At 39.9% G+C, this 22,910-nt stretch overlaps 1 gene segment (V, D, J or C); it reads right to left on the reverse strand.

The window, feature by feature from the left end:
* Positions 1-21,106: 21,106 nt before the first annotated feature.
* On the reverse strand, positions 21,107-22,523 carry LOC104676479. The segment is given in 3 exon segments: positions 21,107-21,174; positions 21,887-22,033; positions 22,461-22,523. Coding segments are annotated over 3 exon segments (231 nt in total).
* Positions 22,524-22,910: the final 387 nt, after the last annotated feature.

The following is a 22,910-nucleotide window of genomic DNA, read 5'->3' on the forward strand; positions in this document are numbered from 1 at the left end:
CCCAACTGGAGGGACTTTTGTCCCCAGAGCTCAGGGTGGGCAGCTCCTCCCCTGGTGGACTTTGTGAGACAGAGCAGCACATGTGGCCCAGTGGCTGTGTGGTAACAGGAAGAAACCACTCCAGGGACCGTTGGAAGCCTCCCCTCTGACTGGATTCAGTCCGTATCAGGTGGTGTTTGGGGATTCAGCCAAGGCGGTGGGGAGGACAAGGCTGGGCTTCTAATCTCAGAGCACAGAGCATAGAGGGAATTACCCACAACTCAGTGCAGTGGCAGCTCCTCCCATGTAACCTATATCATACATGAGACCTCATTTTAGCCCTAAAATATCCCTGTTGATTTTCCTAATATTTCTAAGACCAGGCTTATTTCGGGTGTTTACTGTGGGGTTTGTCTGCCATCTAACGGTTGGTTTGTGACTTAGCATCTTATAGGATTTTAGATACTGAATCCCAGTCAATCTTGACTGTGATTCTTTTCATGGGTATTGATGAAGCAGATCCTATTACATCCATCAGTAGGCCACATCATATAAAGAACACAGAATGATACCTCTTCTCGATAAACCAGTCCCAAAGTTGAGGACAAAGTATATCCAGAAAAGACGTTGCTCCCAAAACTATTAACAATTAGGTTCTGAAATCCATGTGAAATGCTGAAAAGGTAGTTTTGGAAGAGAGAGGAAGGGTTGTGACAGACCCTGCCAGGCACGATGGCAGGGGCTGGGGTGGAAATCCAAGGGTCTCTTTTCTGGATCTGTCAGCCCAGGCTCATTCCTGTTATGCTGGAATCTCTTCCAGAGCAGATCTGAGGACCACAGTGGTTGCGCCAGCTGGAGCGCTTTTGAGGACTCCCAGTTTTCCAGACTAAGAGCTGGTGAGATTTATGCTCTGAGCTATAACACAGTGAGGGAACACTAGTCAACATTTAGGGCAGTGCTAAGCAAAATAATTTTCTAAGACAATAAAAATGTCTGTATTTATGCTGTACAACAGGGTAGCCATTAGTCACATGTGGCTATTGAACACTTGAAATGTAGCTAGGGTAACTGAGAAAACATACTTTTAATTTTTAATTAATTCTAATTCACATTATTTGTGGCTGGGCACTGCTAGTGTTTACCATGTGAGAGGATACAATTTTAGACAATAATAATCAGCAATGTCATCAGCGTAACCAAGCTGCTAAAAGTTAAGCAAGTGTCTGCCCCAGGACCACTGTGCCAAGCTGGGGTGGGCCATGGCCAACGCAGACAGAGCGCATGGGTGGATCTCAGGAAACTTCCCTGGATTTCTCTGCTTCTAGGCTGAGAAGATAAGAAACTCTAAGAGAGAGAGATAGAAACTCTCTCTCTTAGAAGCTGGAGACTGGGGCCCACAGTGTTGCCATGGGAATCCGAGGCAGAAACAAAACACAAATCTTCCCCAGTGTTAATGATGTCTCACTCTACCAGCCTCACAGAGACTTGTGTTGGCTGATCAAGTGGGAGGTGAACACTGGGCTTGCTGAGCACAGGACATAAGAACCCTGTCACATGGAGCTCCCGTAGCTGCAGGCAGGACTCAAGGGCCAGACCCCCACGTCCAGTGCTTCCTCTGCCTCAGATGATCCCATCCTAGAGGCAGCAACCAACCCACTGATAAGGCTCGAGTGACAGGGAGGGGCTTGTGGAACCTGCAGACTTACAACAAGGATGCAAAACTGAACTTCCAGCTTCTGAGCCAGGGAACATTCCATGTTATGGGTGTGACCCAGGTCAAGGTGTTTGATGAAAGATATTAGTATAAATTTTCTCCTGAAAGGAATAAAATCACAGAAGGCACCTTATTATTATAGTACTGGTTGGCTTTTTCAATGCACAATGGTTTATCTGAAATCTCCCAATCCCTCCCTTTCCCATGATGATCCCATGTTCTTTGCTGTTCCTATGGACACTTGGCTGCCTCCTCACCACTCAGATGCATCTTCCGTATGACCCTGAGACCTTCCCTGGTCAGCACAAATAAATGGCCTCAACCTCCAGATGCCACATGACACTGCCTGAATTTTATACAATTGATCAGCTACTGAAATGATTCTTTTCTCTTTCATTGTGTAGGTATTGGTCTCTGAATGGCTCATTTCCCTACTGAATATCAGTACTTGGAATCAAAAATTGTCTTATTTACTCACATGCTCCTAACCCTCACATGATGGCTTTTAATTGTTCCTGAAAATTCTGATATTATGTTTAACATCCATTAAATGCAAAAATATGTTTCTTTTTTTATTGAAGAAAATATCATGGCTTCCCCTCAGCTAAAGACAATTAACTACTTTTATAGTTGAAAAAGATCCACTGGACATTTATAGGAGTAACAATTATCATCTTGAAATTAGATAAACTTGGTTTGCATGTAAGATGTACAGTAGGAGGAAGAGAGGCCCTCACAGTGGGAGGGGTTTGATGGAGAGGGTCAGGGTGTCTGTCCCTGGAAGGTGAGGGAGGGTCTGATAAGTGACCTCAGGTAAGCATCCAATATCAGGACCAGATATGACTATGAGTAAATCCCGTTTCCATTGGCTTTGATACCAGAAGGAAGTACTGATGGGGAAGCTTTGGGAATATTCATAGGATGAGTGGAATACGGATTGGAAACAGCATGTTTCTAAACACAAACAGCTCACAGACATTCAAACAAAAGTATGTTATAAAATGTCACCTTTTCCTCACCTTTTCTTGCCATTTGGGTTTAACCAATCATGGCACACAATTTAAGTTTCTCTACATGAGGGTCTGCAACTGAAACTACTCTATGAAAGAATTGGTGACTGTCTGCCTGATACCATAATGTGGAAATAAAATGTCTTGTTTCATTCATTGCTCTTTGGTATAAAATATATGTGATAAAATATTATTGAAAATCGATATAACTTTTTGTGATAAAATATGGTGAAAGTCACTCACAAAATATCACCAAATCTGATATGTCTGTTTTCTCAATGACTACATTGTATGTCAAAAATTATTTTTGAATGAGTGATTTATGTGCACAGGAAACAAAGTAAAACAAATAAACTGAGTTGCTCTTGGTATTAAAAAATTCTAGGAGCAGGATACTGGTCCTATAATCAAGAATGGTGAAATTTTTTTTTAAAAAAAGAGAATTCAAACTGCAGTTTGGATTTTGGAGGTGGATGAAAGAGGACATATGCAATACTCCTGACTCACAGAAAAGAATATTTACTCTAAGGGTGGAGGGTTACCGCCCTGTATTTCATATGTCAGGGCAAGATATAAAATAAAATGTCCACTGAGTTTTTCCACCTCATCTGAGCTCCCAAACTACTTTCTCTTACTCGTTAATACCATGGTACACTCAACTTCTGGACAAGTTGCTCTTATTAGGGCAACTTTATTTCAACTTCCTCGGGCCTGGAATCTTGTTCTGCTCCCAAGACTGGCAACAAAGGGCTCTGTATTCTTCTGGGTTTTGATTCCAGGTAAATGTTCTTTTCAGAAAAGTCTCCTTTTCAAAAGCCCTAGAGAAATGTCTATAGTTATGTTTTCCATGGACCAGTTTTCAGAAATCAAAACCCAAATATTCAGCATTTTCTGAATTCTCAGTTGAATGCTGCACTGGTGAAAGCGAACCTTAATGTTAATCTGACTTAATAAACATCATGCCTCAGGGGGCTGCTTTGGAAATAGAATTTGTCACACCTGTGAATCCACAATAACTGAAACCTCAATCCACGGGATCTTCTGTCACTATAGCTCTAGACCATCACCTGTTTGTTTCCTAATCTTTACCCTTTAAAACACTTTTGCTATAAAGGAGAAACTGTTGCCCTGAAGAGAAATCCAAAGTTTTTACCGACTTGTAAAAGATAGTTTATGGAAAGAAAAGGGAGAGGTGACCTTCAACAACTGTCCATGTAGTTTGAAAGTAAATATGGGTAAAGATGAAAGTATGTCACTGTGTTTTTAATTTGCATTTTCCTGATAATTAGTGATGTGGAGCATTTTTCTATGTATTTGTTGGCTGTTTGTATATCTTCTTTTGAGAATTGTCTATTCACATTCTTTGCCCACTTTTTGGTGGGATTATTTGTTTTTTTCTTACTGACTTGTTGGAGTTTCTCATAGATTCTGGTTAGTCCTTGGTCAGATGCACAGTTTGTGAATATTTTCTCCCACTCTGTGTGTTGCCTGTTTGCTGATTATTTCCTTGCGTAGAAGCTTTTTAGTTTAGTTAGGTTCCATTTATTTATGTTTTGTTTTTGTTGCATTTCCTTTTGGGGTTTTAGTCATGAATTCTCTCACTAAGTCAATGTCTAGAGGAGTTTTTCCAATGTTATCTTCTAGAATTTTTATGGTTTCAGATCTTAAATTTAAGCTTTTGATTCACCTTGAGCTTGAGATTTTTGTATAAGGTGAGATATGAATATCCGGTTTTATTCTTCTACCTGTGGTTTTGCCAGTTTTTCCAGTACCAATTATTGAATAGGGTGTCCTTTCCCCACTGTATGTCATTGCATGCTTTGTTGAAGATCACTTGGCTATAAGTATTTGGGTTTATTTCTGTGTTCTCTATTCTGTTCCATTGATCTATGTGCCTATTTTTATACTAGTACCATGCTGTTTTGGTAACTATAGCCTTGAAATATCACCTTACTCATGCAAGAAGGGCCATAATGAAAATGTCAAAAAATAATAGATATTGGCATGGATGTGGTGAAAAGGGAACACTTTTACACAGCTGGTAGGAATGTAAACTAGTACAGCTACTATGAAAAACAGTATGGAGATTCGTTAAAGAACTGAAAGTAGAAATACCATTCAGTCCAGCAATTCCAGTACTTATTTTTCTTATCTACCCAAAGAAAAAAAAGTCATTATATGAAAAAGAAACATGCACATGCATGTTTATTCCAGCACATTTCTCCATTGCAAAAATATGGAACCAACATAAGCGTCAATCAAGCAACAAGTGGACAAAGAAAACGTGGTGTATATACACCATGAAATACTACTCAGCCATAAAACAGAGCAAAATAATGACCTTTGCAGCAACATGGATGAAGCTGGAGGCTATTATTTTAAGTGAAGTAACTCAGGAATGGAAAACCAAATAACATATGTTCTCATATATAAGTGGGAGCTAAGCTATGAGGATGCAAAGGCATAAGAATGATATAATGGACTTTGGGGACTGGGGAGGAAGGATAAAAGGGGAAGTGAAGGCTAGAAGACAACATATTGGGTACAGTATACACTGCTCGGGTAACAGGTGCACCCAAATCTCAGACATCACCACCAAAGAACTTATCCATGTAACTAAAAAACACCTATACCCCAAAAAACTATTGAAATAAATAAAATAAAACAATTTGTTTTTTAAAAGACGAAAGTATGCAGCAGTGACTCTAGTTTCCTCTCTGCTGGGTGAGCCAGACTTCATTGTATTGGTTAACTCATCGCCCCTGAAGCACCTGCAACAATCAGAAGTATTCTAGGGTATCACCCAGTTTCTCTGTTCAACCAGGCTGAGCTAGTTTTTGTTCTGGGTTGTAACACAGTGTGAGGGAAACTACTACTCTGCTGACAGTAATACGTTGCAGCATCTTCAGCTTCCAGGCTATTGATGGTGAGGGTGAAATCTGTCCCAGATCCACTGCCACTGAACCTTGAGGGGACCCCTGAGATGGACTGGGAAGCATACTTGATGAGGAGCTTTGGAGACTGATCCGGTTTCTGCTGGTACCAGTGTAAGCTACTACCAATGCTCTGACTGGCCCGGCAGGTGATGGTGACTTTCTCCTTTGGAGTCACAGACCGAAAGGCTGGAGACTGAGTCAGCACAATTTCACCCTTGGAGGCTGAAATTATACAGCAAACATTAGTACAACATAAATATGTGTGTATGAAAATCACCTCTAATCTTGCTAGACATGAAGAAAGAATATGCATTACATTTTTTAAATTAGGATTTTAAAATCAAGCGAAAAATCACTTATTGCAGGGTCCCCAATGAAAGACATTACAGATTGAAATAATGTCTCCACCTAGCTTTGTGGAAATATTCTCACCTGGAACCCAGAGCAGCAGAAACCCAATGAGTTGTGATGGAGACAACATCTTCTTGCTTTGACTTGTCAGTTTTGCTCATGCCACATCCCAGAGAAAGAGCCTCTTTTAAGATACCGAGAGGCAGGGCCTCTTCACGTGTAAGAGGAACGATACATGTAAATTACGGGGATGTCCTATAGGTTTAAATAAACAGAAATCACTATTGCCAGGAGAGCGCCCGCCCGACCCCTTCCTTGAGTGTGTGAAGCGCCCTCTGCTGGCGCCTGCGGATGAGCTGCGCTGAGGCTCCCGCAGGGCTTGACCAGATCCAGGGCCCAGCTGCAGAGTGAAGGCAGACTCCATCGCCATCTGTGGGAGGGTCTGCAGTCATCTGGGGTGAACAGCAGCTCACATCCTCGGTCTCGGCCCAGGGCTATGTTAACTCTCCTGCTCTCTGTCGCAATGTAGGCTGAAAAAGCTTTGTGAACGTTCCACAAAGCATCACCCCATACAACACTATATTGATGACATCATGGTAATTAGACGTGATGAGCTGGACATTGTAAGAGCTCTGAATTTCTTGTGAAAACACATGTGGTCTACAGGGTGGGGGATGCACCCCCCAAAACGTCAAGGGCTTGTCACATTAGTGAAAATGTCAAGGGTTTATAAAAGGGGTATGAGTTCTGCTGGCTCATCCCCTTCAAAGTAAGGAAAAATAATTGCACCTTGTACTTCCAACCACTAGCAATGAAGCACAGTGCTGGTTAGGCCATCCTAGAGTGTTGACAATGCATTTCGCACTTGGGTTTACTACACCATCCCATTTATCAGCTAACTTAGAAGGCTGTCTTTTATGAATAAACTCTGAGAAAGAAAAGATTCTGCAGTAAGTTTGAGTTTTAATCCAAATGCCTCTGTCACTTCAGCCATGTGATCCAGCACATTGCCTGGTGCTAGATAATCTATATTAGATGAGGAAACTCTGTAAACCTCCATGCAAGCTCCAAAAAAGAGTCACAGAAAAAAATCTCTACAGTTCTTGAGCAACATCCTGAAATGCCCCCAAAATAAACAAACAAACAACTCACTGCTCAAAATGCAGCTCTCAAAATATCACAGGGTCCTTGTAGGCATGTCCTTGAGACTGTTTGACTAAATAATTAAGTGACTAAGCTGCCTTCATAAATTAAGAATGTCACTCTCACCAATTTTAAGGTAAGGTGAAGCTCAGCACCATTCAATATTAGGATGCAGATGGTAGTTTAGTGACTGGGTTCAAGTAGATTCAGAAGGCACACTTCATTTCCATAGACAGATGTTCCAGTTCCTTGTATCACTTTTCTCTCTCACTTTAACACCTCTGCATCAGCTGTCTCTATGATATCATGGGTTTCCTGAACAGCTAATGCCAGAGAGAGAATAAAAAAAAGAAAAAGAAAACGAAAATCAAAGCAGCAATGAGAACAAGCTGGGTTTCCTCTTGAATGGCTTGGCATCATATGTTTGTGCAAATAAATGTGGACTGTGTTCACACTATAGCAACAGTCATGGATGACTGTCAAATATTACCTTGAGTTATCTTATATCTGAGCAGAGCACATGTTCATCAAATTAGTGTAGAAAGAGAAGTGTCTGGAGTCAAGTATACATATGGATTTCTGAATAGCTGGTTGGCCAAGGTCCTGGAAAAGAAGATTATAGCAATGAGCTGGGCAAACGTTTTGCCCAAATGTGTGAAACTCACAAACCTATTTATCAGTGTGTGTTCTGAAAAGTGCATACAAAATATAGCCAGTTCTTATCTCCCTCTGTTTTACTTTTCACTGCACCACCTTTGATCCCTGTTATTCATACTGGCAGCCTTTAAGTCACCAGAAATGTGTGCAGACATTATTTTAGCAATTCTACCATTCCATCGCTTCCAGGAATCCACTAGTAACTTTCAGCTGGTGTACCACTTGCCCCAGCTAGAGCCCTCAGCTTGAACTAGCTTGCTCTGTTCGTTTCCTGCGGAATTCATCACATATAGCTGGAAACACTGAAGGATCTTGCTTGACTCTCCACCCCAACTCAAGTCCACTCTCTTCGACAGCAAGCTGCTAGTTTCTACTGACATCCTCATTAAAACCCTAAATCTGCAACTCATGTTGACTGAGTGGAGGTGGAAGGGAGCAATCCCAGGCAAAAGGCTGCAGATATAATTTCTTTCCTTGCTCAAAACATTTTCTTTCATTTGTTTTGAATAATATACATTATTAAATGTTTTATACTTTGCTAATTTTCAGAGCGCTGAAATCGATTTGATATTTTTTAGCTTTATACTTAATTTGTGTTTCTCATATATTTTTGCTGAGAGAATTTAACAAACTCTTAGTGACACCATAAAGAGAGATGCATTCTGAAATGAATTTTAATGAATATGATAGCAACACTAAAAGGACGTAGATATATGTTAAAACGTAAGTGATTCTGAAGTAAAGAGTTTGAACTCTATATCCACAGTTTAAGGAGAAATCGTGCACTTAACAAGATTATTATTATTAACTCTTGGCAGGGCGCGGTGGCTCATGACTGTAATCCCAGCACGCTGGGAGGCCGAGATGGGTGGATCACCTGAGCTCAGGAGTTTGAGACCAGCCTGGCCAACATGGTGAAACCCCATCTCTACTAAAAATACAAAAAATTAGCCAGGCTTGGTGACACACACCTGTAGTCCCAGCTACTCAGGGGACTGAGACAGGAAAATTGCCTGAACCTGGGAGGCAGAGGCTGCAGTGAGCCGAGATGGCACCACTGCACTTCAGCCTGGGCAACAGAGTGAGACTCTGTCAAAAAAAAAAGAAAAAGAAAAGCTAAAAAAAAATATGTATGTAACTCTAATCACTAGATTTCACATTTTCAGGGAATGCACTACAAATCTGTAAAATACCTTATGCATACTCTAGAACTGACCAAGTAAGTGAAAATTCTCTAGATTATGGGAGCCAGGATTGTCTTTAACAGATGATTGAAACACAAATATGAAAACATGATGAATCTTGTGAAATTGTTTAATAAGAATCCATGTTCTTTTGTTTTGTTTTAATTGTTTTTATTTCTATATTTTAATAATATTGAAATGTTTTTAGACTTAAAATTTGCATAATATAGTAAGATTGTTCTCATGTACTCTTCCACTAGCTTCTTCTATAATGTCAACATCAAGCATAACTATAGAATAAGTATCAATACCAGAAAATTAACATAAATGCAAGGCTATTAGTTAAGTAATTTGAAATCCCCTTTCTATTTCACTGATTTTTCCAGTAATCTCCTTCTTTATGCTCCAGAAAAAAAATCCAAAATCCTGTATTGCATTTAGTTATTGTGTCCTTAATATTTCCCAAATTGTGACAGTTTTTTAGTTCTGTCTTTCATGACTTTGAAACTTTTGAAGTGTGCCAGCAAGTTATTTTGGAGAATCCCTTAACTTGCGTTTGTTTGAAATCTTCTACTGTTTAGATTCATATCTTTTATTTTTAGCAAAAACAAACAAACAAAAAACCAATGGGGTGCATCCTCAGTGCACAGCAGGAATTACAAAATGCCAACATATTCTATTAATGGTGATCAATGAATATGAACAATGAAACCCTTTAAAAAAATTTTTTTTATTATACTTTAAGTTCTGGGATACATGTGCAGAACGTGCAGGTTTGTTACATAGGTATACACGTGCTATGATGGTTTGTTGCACACATCAACTTGTCATCTACATTAGGTATTTCTCCTAATGCTGTTCTTCCCCTAGCCCCCCACCCCCAAACAGGCCCCAAAGTGTAATGTTCTCCTCCCTGTGTCCATGTGTTCTCATTGATCAACTCCCACTTATGAGTGAGAACACGCAGTGTTTGGTTCTGCGTTCTTGTGTTAGTTTGTTGGGAATGATGGTTTCCAGCTTCATCCATGTCCCTGCAAAGGACATGAACTCATCCTTTTTTATGGCTGCATAGTATTCCATGGTGTATATGTGCCACATTTTCTTTATCCAGTCTCTCACCGATGGGCATTTCGGTTGGTTCCAAGTCATTGCTATTGTGAACAGTGCCGCAATAAACATACGTGTGCATGCAACTTTATAGTAGAATGATCTATAATCCTTTGGCTATATACCCAGTAATGGGACTGCTGGGTATTTCTGGTCCTAAATCCTTGAGGAATTGCCACACTGTCTTCCACAATGGTTGGACTAACTGAGACTCCCACCAACAGTGTAAAAGCATTCTCCAGCATTGTTCTGAGGCCTCTGTTCTCTTCCATTGGTCTGTATATCTGTTTTGGTACCAGTACCATGCTGTTTTGGTTACTGTAGCCTTGTAATATAGTTTGAGGCCAGGAAGCATGATGCCTCCAGCTTTGTTCTTTTTGTCTAGGATTGTCTTGGTTATGCAGGCTCTTTTTTAGTTTCATATGAAATTTAAAGTAGTTTTTTCTAATTTTGTGAAGAAAGTCAATGGTAGCTTGATGGGGATAACTTTGAATCTATAAATTACTTTGTGCAGTATGGCCATTTTCACAATATTGATTCTTCCTATCCATGAGCAAGGAATGTTTTTCCATTTGTTTGAGTCCTCTCTTATTTCCTTGAGCAGTGGTTTGTAGTTCTCCTTGAAGAGATCCTTCACATCCCTTGTAAGTTGTATTACTAGGTTTTTAATTCTCTTTGTAGCAATTGTGAATGAGAGTTCACACATGATTTGGCTCTCTGTTTGTATATTATTGGTGTATAGGAATGCTTGTGGTTTTTGCATCCTGAGATTTCGCTGAAGTTGCTTATCAACTAAAGGAGATTTGGGGCTGAGACGATGGGGATTTCTAAGTATACAATCATGTCATCTGCAAATAGATACACTTTGACTTCCTCTCTTTCTATTTGAATACTCTTTATTTCGCTCTTTTGCCTGATTGACCTTGCCAGAACTTCCAATATTATGTTGAATAGGAGTAGTGAGAGACGGCATCCTTGTCTTGTGCCAGTATTTGACAAGAATGCTTCCAGATTTTGCCCATTCAGTATGATGTTGGCTGTGGGTTTGCGATGAATAGCTCTTCTTATTTTGAGATACGTTCCATCAATACTTAATTTATTGAGAGTTTTTAATGTGAAGAGGTGTTGAATTTTATCAAAGACCTTTTCTGCATCTATTGAGATAATCATATGGTTTTTGACACTGGTTTTGTTTCTGTGATGGATTACATTTATTGATTTGCATATGTTAAACCTGCCTTGCATCCCAGGGATAAAGCCAACTTGATCGTGGTGAATAAGCTTTTTGATGTGCTGCTGGATTCAGTTTGCCAGTATTTTATTGAAGATTTTCGCATCAATGTTCATCAGGAATATTGGCCTGAAATTTTCTTTTTTGTGTGTGTGTCGCTGCCAGGTTTTGGTATCAGGGTGATGTTGGCCTCATAAAATGAGTTAGGGAGGATTCCCTCTTTTTCTATTTTGTGGAATAGTTTCAGAAGGAATGGTACCAGCTCCTCTTTGTACCTCTGGTAGAATTCGACTGTGAATCTATCTGGCACTGGACTTTTTTTGTTTGGTAGGCTATTAATTACTTCCTCAATTTCAGACCTTGTTATTGGTCTACTCAGGGATTCTACTTTTTCCTGATTTAGACTTGGGAGGGTTTATCTGTCCAGGAATTTATCCATTTCTTCCAGATTTTCTAGTTTATTTGTGTAGAGGTGTTTATAGTATTCTCTGATGGTAGTTTGTATTTCTGTGGGATCTGTGGTGATACCCCCTTTATCATTTTTTATTGTATCTATTTCATTCTTCTTTCTTTTCTTCTTTATTAGTCTGGCTAGCAGTCTATCTATTTTGTTGATCTTTTCAAAAAAAAACCAGCTCCTGGATTCACTGATTTTTTTGAAGGGTTTTTTTGTGTCTCTATCTCCTTCAGTTCTGCTCTGATCTTAGTTCTTGTCTTCTGCTAGCCTTTGAATTCGTTTGCTCTTGCTTCTCCTGTTCTTTTAATTGTGATGTTAGAGTGACGATTTTAGATCTTTCCTGCTTTCTCCTGTGAGCATTTAGTGCTATAAATTTCCTTTTAAACACTGCTTTTGCTGTGTCCCAAAGAATCTGGTTTCTGAAAGGAGGTCTTGGACAAAGCTAACTAAGCCAGCTGCTTCTATCACTCTTTGTATTTGGTTATTTGCTGACTTTCTGAGAAATAATCTATTCCCGTCTAAAACTGTTTTTTTCTTATGTTACTTAGGCTTTAACCCTCTTCACATTTACTGCACAATAGAGAATATTGAACAAATAAATGAGTTGGCTTTTAAATGGCAAATGTTACTATGATGGCCATTTACCACTTAAATGTTAATAGCTTGAGAAAAAACAAAACAGAGGAAAGAGATTTATTAAAATGTAGTGGTATCAACAAATGAATAGCAGTTACTGAATCGACTGTTTGGGAAAACACAGATTTCTAGCACTTGGAATACCACAGGAATCAAATGGGTAGGAACAGCTTGCCCTGAGCTACTTCTGCTGAGGAGACTGAGATACCATTTGTACCATTTTAGTAATGTACACAGTTCAGACACTCTTTCTGGAAATATGAGGTTCTGGTCCGTCAGTTAAAGAATATGTGGTACATATGCATAACAATTATTTCTAGAAATATGTATTCTCCAAATGTTTAATGTATTATCTGAAAATTTAATAGAATTTTGTCTTTAGATGGTAATAAAACAAAAATGTTAGAAGAGAATGGAAACTTTTAGGTCTATAGAGAGAGTTTATCAGAGAAAGGCCAACCATACTTTACTGGATACAGTTAATCTGACTGTGGCTTTTGAAGGAAAAGACTTAGAGAAGAAAAGTGTTTGAAGAAGTCATACACGTTTAAAAATATATACACAACTCGAAAACCCTTGCAAGAAAAAATAGATGACATCACAAAAAGGTGAAGTGACTTTTCAATTTGCCAAATCACACTCATACATATGCTTTTGCTTTCTCTTTTATGCCCTATACCTCTGAGGTATCAGAAGGGCCTGAGTTTGAAAAAATATATCCCCGTAGAAATCCAGAAAGTAAGAGAATGAACAACATCTTCAGCATCGAAGCACGCCAATCCTGGGAAAAACCTGAGATTTGGTTTTTGAGTTATGGAAGATGTAGTAGAAAAAATGAGGAAAGGTTAAAAAGACAGAATAAAGATTATGTAAGGAAGGACAACAATATGACATTCTGACCTTTCATAGGATAAAGTTATGATAATGAATGTTGAGAAGAAATGCACTGGACACATCTGAGTGGGCATGATTGAAGGTCTGAGCAAATTAATATAGATCAAGAGCAAATCATTAGCATTTTAAGAATTGTGAGCCAGTCAGTGAAAATCCCATCTCAGAAACTAATGTGGCTATAGATGAAACATCCTTGGATTAGAATTAAGATTGTTTCTCCTAACTCTCTTCTAAATTAGTCTAGTGATGATAATAACGATTATTGCATTGCTAAATGTTATCATAATAGTAACAACAAAATTAATACCAGCATATATTATGATTAGATACTATTCTAAATGCTTTACTTTGTATAAATTGTAAAGAGACCTTTTAGGTAGATTCTACTATTGCCAAAGTTTCACATAAGCAAATTTACTAATGTCATATAGTCTATAAGCATTAAAACTCTGTCTCCAACACAATGGATTTGATTTCAGGGTCTGCCAAGATAACGTCTTGAGAGTTAGACAAATATTGTTGGCTCTAATTCCAGATTGAATGAAGATCCAATTGAAACTTAGAGCAGCATTAATAAAACTGCTTCCTTGATACCTAGGGAAAAGATGAAAAAGTAAAAGATTTTAACTGATTAAAGGAAAAGAGCAGCCATATATGAAATGAGATTCAAGGGTGTAAACAGAGGTTCTCAGAACTATTAAGGAGAAGAGAACCTGACTCTGGGTTGGTAAGCATTGTACAGAATCAAGTGGTGTGTAGCTTAGAGGATCACCCAAGGAGCTGTTCTCTGCCTACATGGACACATTGTCTGTCACCTGCATGGACAACATGATTGTCTGTCTTCAGGGAAATAGTATCAGTAACCTGAAGAACCTGGGTGCTGCTCATCTGTGCAGTTGTGGTCATCCCTGCACCTGCACCACTGGGGTTACTTGAGTGTTGCTCTTTGAGGAAGCTTTAGGGCCCTCAGAAAACATCCCTAAGCAGCAAATGAAGGCATACTTGGGAGATAAAGTTCCAATAACTCTTCATTCCAACCATATTCTCTCATGCACCCACGAAAACAACTAGGCTTATTTAGGGTAGAAAAAAAAGAAATGGGACCACACGTCTTAATTTAGTCCCTACAAGTCTTGTACCATACACCATTCACTGAATCTAGATAATTCATGAGACAGAGAGACACAGGGATATAATTATGTGACCTAAGATAGAAATTCTACACTCAGGCTGAGCTAACTAACAGCCTTTCCAGACCTGACCACCTGGGTGAAAGCTGACCAATATAATATTCACATATCCAGTCATACAGATAGATGTACGTTATCAAATCTGATGGCATAAATATAAATATTGAGTCATCCATTTATAAAGACAGGTAGAAGAAATTAAAACTAAACAATATGAATTAAAATGTGAAATTCACCTCACTTATGGAAAAAGTACACTTATGGAAATGTGCACTTATCCACTGCTCAAAACTCAGTGGATAATAAAAGTAAGCAGGTATTTTCTTGTCCAAAGATGTTCATGATAATAATGATATGGCTGATCAAGGAAGGGCTTAGCAAGGTTGTTCTTCAGCCTTTAGATTGTGTTTCATTTGGGATCAAGGAAGGGCCTAGCCAAGACACAACATTTGTATGGAATGGAGCAAAAAGGAACACAATTTTCAAACAAACCTGACCAGGCAAATGGTAGCCTAATGTTCTCTAAAACAATGAACACAATTTAATTTATTCTTTCACTTTGTTAAGTCCTAAAGTTTCTAAAAACACTTACTGCATTTAACTATCAAATTATTTGATCCATTGATAAAATAATTGTTTTCCAACTTTTAGAATATTAAAAATGTTTTCAAATGTAATTTTGCATTAATTAGAAATAAAGCAGCATGTATTTTTAAGTGGTTTTAACATAAATGGTCTCACTGTGGCAAAAAAACTTTAGCTGAAGTAAATGTCTTCTAAAACTTGGCTTCTTAAAACATCTGTAGATTACCTCTTAACTTGTAGAAGTGCAGATTATCATGCAATAAGATCTAAAGCACATCTGCTACTTTGCATTTGTACTGTGTTCATAGTGACACTGAGAATGCCACTCAAATCCAGACAAATTTTAAGTAGTAAAGTGCTTTTATATTAAGGAAAAAGTATGGTACATGCACCTACAGGTGTTCTTGTTTGTTTTATCAATTTTTTTTTTCATTTGTCAAATGATTGCTATGTATTTCAAGCAATTTTGTCATTTTATTTTTTACTTTATGACTTAATAAAATTTTCTTGCAATAATACCAGACTTTCTAATAATACATGTAAGCACATTCAAATGTATTCTGAAGCCACCCCTTTCCTGGAAAATTCTGAGATTTTGGGAAATACTTATCCTACCTGGCTGTCAGCTCCTAAAAGCACCTTTTCTAAAACCCATTTAACCCTCTATGGTTTCTTGTAGAGTTGCTCAAAGAGAAGCCCTCTCATCATATTTGAAGGTAAGAAGAAGGTGATTCAGTATTCTTTGGTACCTGTAGGCAAACATATTCACTGAGATGAAGATTGGAGAATCACCTGGTGAGGTGCTGCATCAATTGATCTTCATCTTTGCATCTGGACTTCCAAGACAAAGAAGACCACATGGTTAGACAGCCCATGCCTTTAGGGGCTGATGAACTCTGGCTTCTGGCAGACCTCCAGAGATTTCCCTGTTTCTAGTATCAGCTTCTCTGACTACCATACCCCCAGTTTTGTATATTCAACTCTAATTCCCTGTATTAAAACAGTGCTTTCTTGCAATCTGTAGAGTGGTTTCTCTTTTGATCTATGACCCAGATGGATGCGATAACACAGATTCTTCAGGTATCATAATTGCTATCCCTCATTAAATCAGGAGAGATAGTGTCATGTCTGTGCTGCTGGGGCTGAGCAGGAAGAAAAAGAGTTAGAATGCAGAGGAGACTTCTGGTCAATTCTACGAAAACCTTTAAACCTTGGCTGAACCTGAGAAACACTCTCAGCAGATGAAGGCACCAGTGGAAGCACCTGAGGCAGCCGTGACTCACATTTCTGCTTCCTGGGGGGTTTATTTTATGATTGTAACACTCTAGGACAGCTGCTGTAAGTCTATAGATGCAGTCAGGGAGGATGGAGACTGAGTCATCTGGAAATCACATCTGACACCTGGGACATAAAAACAAATATACACACAACTATTTATAAGATGATTTCCCTGAATGGCCAGGCTGTATACTGAGCACACTGGCTGAGTAAACTCCTAGTGTTCTCCTTCCTTACGTGGGAGCCAGAGCAGCAGCAGCCCCAGGAGCTTAGCAGGAGCCCTCATGTCCATGCAGTGTCCTGACTGGGACTGAGTCCTGCAGAGAGTATGATCAGCCTTTTAGTATGTCTTTAGGGCAGGAGGTTGTGCTCTGGGAACACGCAAATCAGCAGGGGATGGAGCAAGCTGGGCACAGCTGCAGGACTGGTTCATGGAGAAGTATCTTAGATCCAGATAAAAGTTAATAAATATTCATACTCTTATTTTTCACATTTTCAACTTGGCCCAGGGCATCCCAGCCTAATTCAGTAGCAAGGGTGTGAATTGTTTTTCTTTTTACTCCCGTAAGAACAGTAACATAAAACCCTGTGCATGCTCCAGTCCTAGAGGAGAATGTGTGCCAAGAACAAGTATAAAGAACAACTGGGGAAAGGGAGAAAGGCAATGTGTTAACACCACCCCCCGTTAAATATATACTAGTAACTGCTAAGCCAAACAATACCAAAAATGTACCAGTGCTATGTTGTCATGAATCAGCCTCAGTCGTGTGACTGGTAGGCTGAATACATCTGATTGACAAATGTATGCAAAGGAAAGAGGATTGAGATGAGCTAAGTCACCTTTCCCTTCCTCCTTTCTCCTTCTTCCTGACTCCTGGCTCAGAGGGCACTTGCATCTTCTATAGGTTCTGCCCATGCTAAGGCTATGACTCCTGAAGTGATCTTGTGTGTGATGCCTGAGGTGTAGCTTCATACTAATCCCCTGAGTTCACCAACATCTTCCTCTCACATAGATTTAGAGAATATAGCCTGTCTACTCCTCAGTGAAGGAACTAATTTGGGCAGCTGAGACAATGCAAGTTGGGAGGCTTTTGTCTGGGGCTGAACCTTTGTGGGAGGATATTGTAGAGTGTGGTGGAAGTAGTAATCGCCAACATCCTCAGCCTCCACCCTACTGATTTTAAGCATAAAACCTGTCCCTGACCTGCAACCACTGCAAACTCATGGTTAAGTGGTGCATCACACATGGCTGTAAGTCTTTGGTGACTCAATTGTTGGTGAAGTTCTTATCCAAATGTATTTCAGGTCATATCGCAAATGCCTATTTAACCATAGGATATAGACTAGCTTCCAAAGGTTGAAACTAGTCCTATGACATATCTGGGGATGATTGGTCTACTCTCTCCTCCCATTGGGGAGAACCTGTCTGGGAAGGCAGAAAACTGATTGGAAGTCCTATAGATCAGGAGCTGTGGAGACTGGCCTGGCTTCTGCAGGCACCAATACAAATAGGTGTATCCATTACCATGTAAAAGGTTCTGACTAGACCTGCAGGAGATGGAGGCCGGCTCTCCATTGGTGATGGGCAGAGAGAGCGGAGTCTGGGTCATCACAATATTCCCACTGGATCCTAAAGTAATATGAAAAAGAAGTACAAGGTTATGTAAATCATGAGACATTATCATAATTTCTCAGTGATATATTTAATGCTAAAAAGTTGTATTGCGATGTGTGTGTTGTGGGGGGTTGTCATTTTGATTCACGCACCAACAAAATTCAACAAAAAAAAAAAGACATTTTGAAGGCCCAAGCTGCCCTATGGAAGTCACTTACGCTACCCTCCTCTTTCCAAGTCAGAGTCTGCACCAGAGCTTAGGTCCTTGCTTTTTCTGGAATCTTCCTCACTCTTTCACATATAAAAGTGCCCCCACGCATTCTATTCTGGAGCACAAGACATGTGCATCTAACACGTGGACCGAACACACATGGGAGGCAGTGGGGCCCCCAGAGCTCACCCTCCCACCCCATTCTCCTCCCTCCCCTCCTCTGTCCTTACCAAGAGCCCAAAGCATTAGCAGCCCCAGGAGCTGAACAGGGAACCTCACTGTGAGAAGATGAACTGAGGAGTCAAGGCAAGGTTACAGCCGAGCTTTTCTCCCAGACTCACAGGGGAAGGTCTTTCCTAAGGGACAATATGCACATCCCCTGGTGGTTGCAGTGGTGTAGAAAGAGACAATGTACAATATGCTTAATTCTAAAATGTATCTTTGTCTTCAGTATTAACATGCAGCATCATGGCCTGAAACATGCAAACAAAATGAACCAGTAGCCAAACTAGTCACTACCTACTACACATATATACTAAGTGTAAGTAAGAGTTCAAAAAATATTCTCCATTAGTTCCAGATTTGAAAGAAAGAAAAGTCCAAATAGTATTATCAGAAATGATTATTATGTGGTGTACACGTTTGAGACTCCCATGAGCTTTGATTTGCTCAACAGCCAAAATCATGCCTTGCCAGCAGCTTTCCATTCTCCTGATGGTTGGTGACAGTGAGGGTCACTCAGCAAAGGGAGAAATAAGTGCTCTGAAAGTCATCATTGGCAGCATGTGAGGTCAGACTACACTAGGGTCCCCTCCCAGTGATGTGACTAAGTGTCCCTGCATTCATGACAGCAGTAGGGAACTTTAGTGGTAGTTTCAGGGAGGACATGACAGCCACTTCCTGGAGAGTCTGTGGGATGTCACTGCACTAATTGGAGAGAAAGGGAGAGGCTCTAAGAGTTGTCCTGGAGGTCTTTGACCCCTGTTTACACAGAGGAGGAGCGAGTGTTTGTGACTGAAACCTCATGGCCTCTTCCTGAAGGCTCTCCAGCCATCTCTAACTGAGCCCGCCTGGTGTGGACGTGTCCCCTGGGTACCCCAGCTGCTCCTGCTGCATTGAGAGACTGAGTCTCCTTGAGGTTTGAATGTGGGGCCATCACACACGCAGGGTCCCAGTGAGCGTCCTGCTAACAGTCGTACGTGCAGTATCTCCAGGCCCCACAGAAGGGATTGTGAATATGTAATCATTAGAATTTTGGCTGGATGTGTGTCTCCACTTTTGAATATGTGCAGAAAAATACTTTGAAGGTTTGTCATTCTTTGCCCATGTTACAAATGTCTTGCCATAATCCATTTTTTTCTGAATTTCTCTCCTTAAAAATTGAATTTTATCTTCCTTCACCACAGAATGCATTATTTTGGAATACACAGTCACTTCTAATGTGGTTTACTTCCTTACCAAGGAAAAAGAATATGTTGTCCTGCTGATTCAAATGCCCCTTTACTTTGATCATATTATGTCATGATTACTTTAGAAATACTTTTAGGGCATTACTTTAAGTGTCATCTATGCAAGCTATATATTTTCTATACAATTACTACTAGAAGATAGGAATGAGGTTCATTTTCATCTAATGACTACATTGTGTGAAAGTAATGCATGTACTTATATGTTGAAAACCATTTATTATTTTCATGACAATTGAATACCAAAATTGTAATTTCTAAAACGTTATTTAGTTGAAAAAGTTATCTCCACTCCCATTACAATAATATTGTGGTTAAAAGCCCTAAAACAACCACAGCAAAAGGTACAAAAAATACAAAATTTATAAAATTATAACATCAGAGAACAGTGCACAGAATGAGGCCTAGGTAATCTAAAATTCCAGAGTGAGGAAAAGCTTTCTAATTGAGCTGATGCTTACCCGACTTTTTGTTCCCCTGCCGTATTTGCCAAGTGGACATTTGGACTCAAGTTCTGCTTTGGCACAGGCAGAGAAACCCATCTGTGAAAGGAGAATCTGGCTGTGCCTCTTTCATTGCACAAGGAAGCCTCTACTCACAGACAGTGTTGTCCATGGAACACGGGCTGTGGTTTCATGACATGTGCAGTCTATGGGTGCTTGTCTAGAAAGGTAGAAACTCCCCGTACAGAGGCCTCATGGAGTTTTTGTTGTTGATAAATTCTGCGCATACCATTCATAGTACATGTCTGAATCATGGATATATTGGTCATCATTGCCACAGCTCCCCAGTTGATGTAGGCTTTATTGGGACTTCAGGTTAGCGTGTCACTGCATGATTTGTGTTGTCAAACCCAATCACATGGCATCTGCTCATTATTATAGTTCGACTGTGATTAGGTCACATAACCTCAGGTCTATTTGCACAGGAACCACAATGAACATTTGATGATTGCAGAACTAAAAGATCATTCTTGATGAACTACTTTTCCTTGAAACTTGCAGTGGTGTAGGCTCAACCTATGGAGCCAGGGAGTGATACTTTCTCCTCCGTGATTTTTCGTAAGAAAGACATTTGGGTTCCTTTCTGAGTTTATATCGTCAACCCCCAACAGTCACTGCCATCCACAACTGTACCTAATGTAAGTCAAAGAGCAGGTTATTGGGCCATAGTTGACCCCCACTATCTTCCATTCATTCTCCCGTTCCTGAAGTCTGCCCATTGTCCTCAAATTCTTACATTTTGTGGAAAGAAATCGCACATCATTCTGTGTTATTTCAGTGGTCTATGAGGCAAATTCTATAACCCATGTCTTCTAGTCTAAGTTTCTGTTTATGAAACTCAACTTTTGAAATTTCAAAAACTACCCCTTTCTGTCAGCAAGACACAATTGAAGCAAATAAAATAATTTTAGCATTCATGTTTTCTATCTCTCATGAATTTACAAAAGTCCATTTTGACGCTGAAATCCAAGATTTTTACTAATTGCCCTCAGTCAGCTCCTCATGATGACAGCTTGTGCAGAAGCCTCTTTCCACGATCAATACGTGGTGGGACGATAAGTGGTGAAAGAGAAAAATAAGAAGTTAGGAAGATTGAAAAATATCAATTTTTGAATATTACCACGTATTATCCTCTTAAATACAGACTTTAAATTGCTAAACCTCAAGTTGTTTTCAACAAGTGTTTCAACAAATCTGGGTTATTTGTCTGGCTATTAACCTGTTTAAGTCTTATTTTCCAATGCAGGTGAGGCAGAGAGGATTGGAATGGGATTTCCTTCAGCTCTCCCTCAGGGCAGTCTATTACCTATGCAGACACTGGGATCACCTCTGGTTTCTTATGGCTTATGCTATGCCAAGGCTGTTGCAGCTGACAGGGCTGTGAATGGGTTTTGCTCGACGTACAACTGAGGCACCCATGGGACAGAACCCTCAGATGCAACCTGTTGCCCTGAGATCTCCAATATGTTCATCTTACACAGATAGAGATTCTGCTCAGCTGCTCCCCAGAGAAAAAACACACTTGAGCAGCTGGGCCACGCTGGAGGTTTTTGCTCAGGGCTGTACCACTGTGCGAGGATGATGTGTACCTTCCATGCAGTAATAAACCCCGACATCCTCAGCCTCCACCCTGCTGATTTTCAGTGTGAAATCTGTCCCTGCCCCACTGCCAGTGAATCTGTCTGGGACCCCAGAGTCCCGATTAGAAACCTTATAAATGAGGCGCCTTGGAGACTGACCGGGCTTCTGCTGAAACCAACTCAAGTAGGTGTTTCCACTACTATGCAGGAGGCTCTGACTAGACCTGCAGGAGATGGAGGCCGGCTCTCCAGGTGTGACGGGCAGGGAGAGTGGAGACTGAGTCATCACAACATCCCCAGTGGATCCTGAAATAATGAGAGAGAAGTGCAAGGTTATATAGAAACTTTAAGAGCAATTTTAAAATAATTTTTCTTCTGTTATTTATTTCAGGCTAAATCAATTTTTATAATTTGATTCAGACCCCAGTAATATATAATTTCAAAATAAAAACTTATTTTCAAAGCACAGCAGAGTGCTTTGAGTGCTAGAAGTTTCCTCTACCATTCCCTCTTTCTCTGTCAGAGACGTTACCAGAGCATTAGTCTTTGTTCCTTCTGAAACAATCTTAACCTTACAGGCCTTACTCATGCAGATATAAAAGTTACAAGCCCCATCCTAGAGTACAAGATGTGCACACCAGACATGAGGACAGAACACACATGGGAGGCATTGGGGCCCCCAGAGTTCACCCTCCCACCCCATTCTCCTCCCTCATCTCTCTTCTCTCCTCACCAGGGAGCCAGAGCATCAGCAGCCCCAGAAGCTGAGCAGGGAGCCTCATTATGAGAAGGTGACCTGAGAAATCCTGATAGTCAAGTCGAGCCTGGTGCTGAGCTTTTATCTCAGACTCACAAGGGAAGGTCCTCCCTGGGGGACAATATGCAAATCCCCTGATGGGTGCAGTGGTGTAGAAATAACATGGTATGTACAGGGGCCTTTCCTATGAACAACATATTTTGTATACTTGAGAAAAAACTGGTAGAAAAAACAATCTATGCAGCCTTATTGGGACAGCATATATTTCAATGTTTACAGTCAATTCTTTTACTTCATTAGCATTTTCCCAGTGAATGTTATGCTTCTCTTTAATACGGCTGAGCTTCTGTAAATATTTGGTGCTTCCTATTTTTTTTTTTTTTTTTTTTTTTTTTTTTTTTTTTTTTTTTTTTTTTTTTTTTTGAG

This window comes from Rhinopithecus roxellana, chromosome 17 (genome assembly GCF_007565055.1).
Source record: "Rhinopithecus roxellana isolate Shanxi Qingling chromosome 17, ASM756505v1, whole genome shotgun sequence".
Lineage (NCBI taxonomy): Eukaryota > Metazoa > Chordata > Mammalia > Primates > Cercopithecidae > Rhinopithecus > Rhinopithecus roxellana.